Below are 9,270 nucleotides of genomic sequence, written 5' to 3' on the forward strand. Positions count from 1 at the left end.
ATAGGGTTTCTGAGGAGCAGCTGGTGAGCCTGAACCACCAACCTTGCAGCTCAAACGGCTTTGCAGTCTGGCGCATTAACCCAAAGTACCACACCAGGACTGCATCACGCTAATGACAATCAAAAACAAGCAGGAGTGGCAATATTAATGTCTGATGAAATAGATGTTAAGGCAAAAATAAGTATAAGGGACAAAAAAGGACATTATAAAACGATTAAAGGGTGCATTAAACAAGAGGGTATATAACATAATATCTATGCTCCCAATAAAAGAGCCTCAAAATCCATAAACTTTAACAAAGCTGTAGAAAGAAACAGACAACTCTACAATAATAGATTTTAATACATCACTTTTCATGAAGGACAGAACTAAAAAGAAACTCAACAAAGACACAGAAGAACTAAAAATCAAAATTGGACAACACAGACATATACAGAAAGATCAACCCAACAGCAGCACTACATGCATTCCTTCCCAGTGCACATGGAACACCTTCCAGAATAGACTATGTGTTAGATCACAAAGCAAGCCTCAATTAATTTTAAAACATCAAAACACTACAAAATATCTTCTCAGATCACAATACTTTAAAATTATAAATTAGTAATTGGAAGATCAAGAAAAAAGGAGAAGGAAAACAATAGCATTTACAATAGCTACCTCAAAGATGAAAAACTTAGGAACAAACCTAACCAGAAAAACAAAAGACCTATACAAAAAACCCCACAAAGCACTACTACAAGAAACCAAAAGACACTTACAAAAATGGAAGAATATATCATGCTATGGATACGATAAGAACCAACAGATCCGTTTTAGAAGCAGTGCAGCCAGAGTGCTCCTTGGAGACTAAGAATGGCCAAACTTCGTCTCTCATACTTTGGACATATTGTCAGGAGGGACCATTCACTGGAGAAGGATATCATGTTTGGTAAGGTGGAGGGTCAGAGAAAAAGAGGAAGACCCCCAAAGAGATGAAATGGCCAAGTAGCAGCATCGATGGACTCAAGCGTGGCAACAGTAGTGAGGTTGGCCCAGGACCAGGCAGTGTCTCGTTCTGTTGTGCATAAGGTCACTATGGGTTGGTACCAATTCGATGGCACCTAACAACAACAACATGGATAGGAAGACTGTATATTGTGAAAATGTCAATACCACTCAAGGCAGTCTATAGATATAATGCAACCCCAATCCAGATTCCCACATCATTCTTTTTTTTTTTTTTTTCAATGTTTTATTGTGAACGATATGATAGTTTACATGAGAGAACTCTAGTTTTACATTCATCCCATCGGATATCATTACATTGCCATGGTTCCAATCCCCTCCATTCATCAACTCCCGACCAAAGGGCATATCCTGGAAGCCTGTCCTCTGCAGTCCCCCCTCCCCTCCTAGTCTTCGGCTCACAGTTCCTCTCTCTCTCTGGATCCAAAGTCCCCAGCCGCTTCATCCCTCCATGTCATCGTCCCTGTCTCCATCTCAGGCATCCCTGCTTCTCTGGGTAGGGTCCCACTCTTGGCTCTTCTCCGTTGGTGGTCCCAGAGACCTCCGCTCCTAGACTAGAGAAACAGTCGCTCCCTTCCTTGCCACAAAATGTCCACCTTTGCATTTCCAACACTCACAATAAGACCTGATAACCATTATTCACTACAGTATCGTGCGTAACCCATCTGCATTTCATTTCATCAGCTCCACATAGACAAATTGGATAGTACTCACTGGTGATTCTGCCTTCCTCCATGCCCCCTAGCTCTAGGTTCCCTCTTGAAAGCTTATAAGCCAGTTACTTCTTGCCTTTGGAGTTCCTCCTTCCCCATTTGGGTATCCGATATCCAAGTTGCCCATCTCTGTCTACTCTGTGTGTGGAGGTGGTGGGAATGTTTCCTGCTGTAAGGATTTGTCGCCTCTTTTGAGTCACTGCATTCATATGCATAGGTCAAGTTCATCAGATTGAATCAGCTCAATCATCTTTTTTTTTTTAACACCCCCCCCACCCCCACCCGTCTTCTTTTCTGTCTTCTCCTGGTTGAGCTCTGATCATCCAGTCATCCGCTTCATTACTCCCCAACGGTGATATGTGTGTTTACCAATCCAAACGTGCATTTCCTCCGAGTCTCAGTTTTGGGAGGGGGCCTATGTTGGTAGGACCCCACCAACTGCCCCAATGTCTCCTAGGGAAGCGACCCGTTTGTTCCCGTAGTAACAGTCCATCTGTCTCCACTGTATCGTATTTTTCCTGTAGGTCCTCCATTCGAGATGTATCTTTTGTTCTTCTCACCGCTCCAGGCTTGTCAGCTTGTCCTTTCAAGTAGGGATTTCTCATCTCTGGTGATCTGGATGTGGTTCTGGCTTCCACCTATAGTTCTATGTATTGCAGAGGCTCCACAGAAAGCCTCGTTCACCGAGTACGCTGTAGCCCCATTTTAGGTATTCCAATCAGTTAAAGGCAGAAGATGGACTTACGAGCCTTCTAGTGTGATGTTTCTGACTATTCCTTTCTCTCCCCCTCCAGTGTCTACTCTATGTTATAATGCAAGGAAAACCAAGATTCCAAAAACAGTCAAGCATTTTAACACGATTTCCCGCCCATTCCAACCATGGGTCAATCCCTGTATCTCAGAGCCCTGGAGTTCCAAGGCTGTGCACCTATCGTCCTTTATCTCTGTCCCATTTGGCCCATTCAAACATGCCCAACCCACATCATTCTTTAAAGAGATGAAAAAACTAATCACTAATTTTATATTGGAAAGGAAAGAGACCTCAGATATGTAAAGCATTACTAAAAAAGAAGAACAAGGTAGGAGGCCTCTCACTTTCTGATCTCAAAACCTACTATACAGTAATCAAAATAGCCTGCTATTGGTACAATGAAAGGCACATAGATCAGTGCAATAGAATTGACAATCCAGAAGTAAATCTACCCACTTATAATCTGTTGATCTTCGACAAAGAGTCAAAACACATTAAATAGGGAACAAATAGTCTCTTCAACAAGCTGAAAAAACTGGAAATCTATTTCCAAAAGAATGAAGCAAGACCCATATCCTACATCAAATACAAAACAATGTGTCTTAAAGATGTACAGGTGAAACCTAGAACTATAAAGGTCATCAATGAAAAAATAGGGACAAACTTAGGGACTCTGACACATAAATACACTATCACTCATAACTGAAAACACACAAACAGAAGACAAAATAGCTGAGTGGGAACTCCTAATGTTAGACACTTTTAAGTTCATCAAAAGATTTTACAAAAAGAGAATATTTTTTGACAATGACATATCAGACAAGGAACTATTTTCTAAAATTTATAAAACACTTCGACAGCTTAACAAGATGACGACAAATAATCCAATTTAAAAATGGGCAGAGAACATGAACAGACATTTCTCTAAAGGAGACACTTAGGCAGCCAACAAACATATGAAGAAATGATCATGAATGTTAGTCATTAGAGAGATAAAAATTAAAACAATGAGAAATCATCTCACCCCAGCATTAACAGCAAAGTTCAAAAAAACAGAGAACAACAAATGTTGGCGAGGGTGTGGAGAGACTGGGACCCTCCAACACTGCTGGTGGGACTTTAAAATGGTGCAACCACTGTGGAAAACAGTGCGGTGCTTCCTCAAAAAGTTGGAAATATAAATACTGTATGACCCAATCACCCCTCTACTTGGTATATATCCCCATGAAATGAAAGCCGTGATACCAACAGATATACACACACCCATGTTCAATGCAACACTATTCACAATAACAAAAAGATGGAGCCAGCCTAAATGCTCATCAAAAGAATGATTTCACAAACTTTGATACATACACACAATGGAATACTATGCAACACTGAATAATAATGATGCATAAGTGAAACATCTCATAACTTGGATGAACCTGGAGGACATTATACTGAGTGAAATTAGTCAATCACAAAAGGACAAATATTTTTTGAAACTACGGTTGTAAAAGGTTTTATAGTTAAAAGAAATAGTCTATGATGGTTATCAGGGTGGATTTTTGTTGTTGTCAAGTGTTGCTGAGTCAACTCCAACTCACAGCGACCCCGTACAGGGTTTTTAAATCTTGGCTGGAGCAGAAAGTCTCACCTTTCTCCCACAGATTGCCAAGCAGGCTTGAATAGTGGACCTTGTGTTTTGCAGTCCAGTGCTTATCATATGGAGTCACCAAGCTCATCAGTAGTGGGAGAGAAGGTAAAATTATTCCCTGGGGAGACGGTGTTATTGTTAAGTGCTGTCTCATAGTTGGTTCCAACTCATAGTGACCCAGTATAGGGTTTCCAAGGAGCAGCTGGTGGATCTGAACTGCTGACATTGTGGTTCACAGTCCAGTGCTAATCCTACAGAGCTACACCAGGAGTCTGGGTAGAGTGTAGGCACATGTTAACTTAGGTGATGAGGATGGCAATATACCACACTCACAGGGAAGATGAAGATAGTAGAAGACACACCAAGTGAGGAGTGCCAGAGTTCAGTGATCAGAAGTAAATCCTGCTAACCAATGGTACATAGAGGGGACTGCAATCATCGTAATGAGACGAAGCATATGATTGTTGAATGTGGGACTGACGAGCTGCTCTGTAAACCTTCTCTCAATCCACAATAAAAAGTTTTTAAAAAATTTTAAAACCCACATGGTCCTCTCAGAAGGACAGTAAATCAATCAGTACAATGAAGTGGGGTCAAAAACCAAAAAAATAGCCTCCATTGCAAGTCACAAAACAGAGCTGATAATTGTTCATGCATATCTTCTACTGACTATTTTCAGAATCACAAGTGTTCTTGTCCTTTGAAGAGTGATCTGAGATGACAACAGTAACAAAACAACACCAACAAAAGATGAGGTTTCTGATTAGCTTTACTGGGGAAGCATTCTGGACAATGTCCACTCACTGGATCTTCATGAAACTCTGGGAGGCGGACAGAGCTGGCATTGGTCTACTGATTTTAAATATGAGGAAACAGGAAGTGAATTTAAGAGCATGATTTTAAGATTTCTGATGTCTCATCTCACCAAAAAAAAAGTATTAATAATTAGAGAAGATGAGCCTAAAGTACAGGCCTAAAAACAAAGATGATGCGGTACAGTGAATTCACATTGCAACCCAAGGTATGTCAGAGTGGAACTGTGCTCTGGTGGATATTCACTGGCAGATCGTTTTGTACGTAGGTTACTAGATATCTCTGCATGGACTCAAACCTCCAATCTTTCAGTTAGCACATTAACTTTTTGGACCACCCAGGGACTCCATAGGCCCTAACAGCAAAAAAAGGTTCCAAATGGACTTGACAGGCTGAAACTAATTGAATGACTTTTACATGGATACAATTAACCCTGGATTGTATTCAGCTCTGCATGGTGATTATGAGGGGGATGGGGTTCCTCAGGGTAATTCTAGAAAAACAAGAAAAGAAATTGCTGTAAAGCTATCACTCTCCAGTGACTGGTGCCAACAAGAACTCCCATTCATTCCCTTTAGCTCAACTGGTATTTGCTGAATCTCTACTGGGTGCCTGGCCAGTGCTAAGCCCTGGGGATTCCCAATGGAAAAGACTGGGTTTCTGCCGTGGAGCAACATGACAACTAGCAGGTCAGACTGGGCACAAGACAGGGAATTCACTCTAGCGCAGGAAGTCCCCAGTGGGGGAGAGCTGCAGACACACATTCCGAGTCTCACAGGAGGAAATGATGCCAACTGAGGAGTCCTGGTGTGGTGCTATAGGATAAGCACTGGACTGCTAACTGCAAAGTCAGTGGTTCAAACCCACCAGCCACTCAGAAACCCTATACTGGGTTACTGTAAATCAGAACTGACTCAACTGAACCTAACAACAACTTCAGGCCTTAAAGGAAGTTGGCCTGGTATAGCATGGTAATTGATAAGCACTGGGAATCCAAACCCTCCACTCACTCCTCAGAAACCCGATATTGGGATGCTATGCCTTGGAAGCTACTCGATGGCACTTAACCAGGTCTCAAAGGACAGAATCCTGGTGGTGCTGTACCATGAGACAGCTAACCTGAAGGTCAGCAGTTTAAACCCACCAGCCATTCCTCAGGACAAAGATGAGGTTTTCTGCTCTGGTAAAGATTTACAGATTCTGCAAAGATCACATGGGGGCCATATCTGACTTCCTCTGACTTAACAAGGGGAAAAGAGACTCAAAGTCAAAATCAGCCGAAGGCAGATTCCTATGAAGTGGAGGTCAGATAGGCTACAACCTTCTTTACCCTATTCTGGTACCAACCATTCCTCCCAAAGAACTCTGCTTCACACCTGGGTTTGATAATCCATTGCAATGACCACACAGGACTCGTAACAATATTCATGGTCATGAGGTTTACTAAGGAAGCACACAGGGTACAATTCAGGCTCAAAACCAACTCAGTGTGGTGCAGTTCTTCAGTCAGGAATGCCTCGCCTGCCATACTGCAGCTCAAGCAAGTGTTACAAAGTTCTTTTAGCCAGTCTGTGAATACCCAAATGGCACATTCTTCAAGCCAGTTACCTGCCTGCAGGCACTCAGTTCATAGGTCTAGAGCCCGATGCTGCTGTCTCTTGCCTTTGCTGTTGCTGTTTCTCTAGGTAGCGACCTTGTGAATCACTCAAGCTCTTCCTTCTTGATGGTCCTGGGATCTTCTGTCTCTGCTTCTAAGTTGGTTCCTTTTAAGCCTTGCTGGATGGCAAAACTAACCACTCCCAGCCTTAGAGTCCTGTATACCTTATTTGCATGGTCCCACCCAATCACTTGGAGTCCTGGTGTGGGGCTGTGGGTTAATGTGCTACACCACAGAGTCAGTTTCAACTGCAAGGTTAGCAGTTCAAGGTCACCAAGCCGCTAACTGGAAACCTTACACAGGGTCACTATGGTTCGTAACCTCCTCAGAGGCACTCAACAACAAAAACTCAATCACTTGATGAGAATTAAGAAGATTTTAGATAGGAAAGCCATTATCAAGTAATTTAAGGCATCACAGATTCAAAAACATTATAGAAGGTCACTATGAGTTAGAAATCAACTCGATGGCAGTGGGGTTTGGGAAGACCTTAAAGAAATCAGTAAGCAAATAAAAGGGGAGTGGGAGGGAAGGGAGGTTATTTTCCATGTATCCTGTGGTGAGCACAGGAGGATTTGGTGTCAGCGTTAAAAGGCCCCACTGTGATTCAGAAACGTCTATTATGGTTTATACACCAGTTTCTTTTAAGTTTGGTTAGCACACATCAGTTCCTCAAAACATGATCATCGCTGAGTGAACTAATAGTGAGTTCAAGCTTTGCAACACACAAAGCTGAGCACTTGGGCTAATGGTGGAATCATCGATCTGTCAACACTCCTGATACACTACAGGTGCTCAGTGGATCTTTTATTTACAACCAAACTGAAGGAAGAGACTTGTCTGTGGTCATCTACTAAGTGGCAGAACAGGCTTGACGGCACCAACTACGGGCACCTCCTTTGTACACCTATACCAGAGGGCAGACAACGTAAGCAGTCTGCACAGAGACAGATCTACTCGAAACCACGGATGATGATTCAGAGTTAGGAGCCCATTCCTCGGAAAGCGAAGTGTGGAAAGCAAAGTCTGAGGGCAGTGGAAGTTCTGTGGTAGAACTTTCACTTTCTGTGGAAGAGACCCTGGCTTAATTCCTGGCCAGTGCACCTCACCCTTAGTCACAACCCTTCTGTCTGTGTAAGTCTGCTGCTACAATGTTGTGCAGATTTCAGCAGAACTTCCCGACTAAAACAGAGTAGGAAGAAAGGCCTGGTGATCTATGTTTAAAAATTGGCCAGTGCAAACCTTAAGTTTCACAACACTCCAACTCACCACCGATCATGGGGACAACGTAGGACTAGCTAGTGTCTAGGTCTGGCATGCCTTGGGGTGGCCACAAGTCGGGGGGCTGACTTCATGGCAGCTGTCTACCACAGAGATTATTGAAGACAGATTTCTGGAGAGAGTCTGGCTAAAGATTGCATGGGCAGACAGGGAGTTCTTTCCACTGATCTCCCAAAGGTGCTCCCCTCTTACTGAACTCAGTTTTAAAAGGCACAAAGACCTGGAGAAGTGTCACCAAATGGTGCTGACAACAGGGAAATTCCAGCTCCGCAGGGCATTGTACTTAGGAAAAGGGGTCACAGGCAAGCAATGCTGATGGGGCTCAGAACAAACGCCAGTGCTGCCTAGGCATGTATTGTTTGGCAAGAAGGCGTGGGCCCCTCTCAGAAGGAATGTCTAGAAGTCAGAGACATTCTCTGAGCCAGCTACTCAACTCTCCTTCACACTACCAGCATAGGGGCAAGCAAGCTCAAAGAAGCATAATTTTTTTGCCTGCATAAATCAGACAGCAAGCGGTAAGCCTGAACTTACCTGTCCCCTGAGGTGTCCGGGGATCTCAGCCTGTGAAAGGGGACCCAGTACCATCCTCCTCTGCTCAAAACCCGAATGAAGGACAGTGGCATAAGGGTTGCATTATGCGGGGAGACATGAAGACAGCAAACACAACCTGGCCAGCCAGAAATAACAGGCCCATGAAGGGAATGGTCTTAAAACAGCTCAGAAATTCCAAGAGCGGTTTGTCTCCAGACTGTCCAGGTTCTAAGTCCTTTTGAGGGGATACAGCTTCATCCCATAGTCATGAGCTGCCGTGTCCCAGCTCTCCCAGTCCCCCGTGCCCATGTGCTGGGTCTTCAGGTGGGTTTTCTAAGACAGCACTGACCAGAGAGCAGGAATCCACCCCTATCTGTGTTGTCCAATGTGCTAGCCACAGGACACGTGTTCCTACTATGCTGTTGGAATGTGACTAGTGTTACTGACAACCTGCATTTGTCATCTTATCCAACTGATTTAAAATCCATTCTGGTAAGCCACATGTGGCTTGCAACTGCCGTACTGGATGGGGCAGCTCCAGGAGAGTAGGGTGTAGTGCATCTGGCTTCTCTGCCTGGAACCCACCAGCACAGTTCCCAACCACTGTTCTTCCAAGGATGCAACAGAGTCTTCTGAGCCCAGACTTCTAATGCTAGCTTTCTGGGCAGCCATCATGAACCACACGTTTCATCTCATACTCCCTGACTTCAAGGAGCTTATGATACGGTTGTTAGACTGACTCATGACCACCCCACATGTGCAGAGGAGAACTACTCCAGAGAGTCTTCAAGACTGTGGCCTTTCAGAAGCTGATGGCTGGGCTTTATTTCTGAGGTACTCTGGGCGGATCTGAACCGCCACCCTACAGACATATGTG

At 43.8% G+C, this 9,270-nt stretch overlaps 1 protein-coding gene across 1 annotated transcript in view; it reads right to left on the minus strand.

The window, feature by feature from the left end:
- Positions 1-8,447, minus strand: part of SSH1 (slingshot protein phosphatase 1) — a 70,851-nt gene extending 62,404 nt beyond the window's left edge. Inside the window, exon 1 of the mRNA XM_006870502.1 lies at positions 8,394-8,447. Within this exon, the coding sequence (XP_006870564.1) occupies positions 8,394-8,447 (54 nt within the window). The remainder of the gene's footprint in view (positions 1-8,393) is intronic.
- Positions 8,448-9,270: the final 823 nt, after the last annotated feature.

The sequence above is a fragment of the Chrysochloris asiatica genome, unplaced genomic scaffold (genome assembly GCF_000296735.1).
Source record: "Chrysochloris asiatica unplaced genomic scaffold, ChrAsi1.0 scaffold00142, whole genome shotgun sequence".
In the NCBI taxonomy this organism is placed as follows: Eukaryota; Metazoa; Chordata; class Mammalia; order Afrosoricida; family Chrysochloridae; genus Chrysochloris; species Chrysochloris asiatica.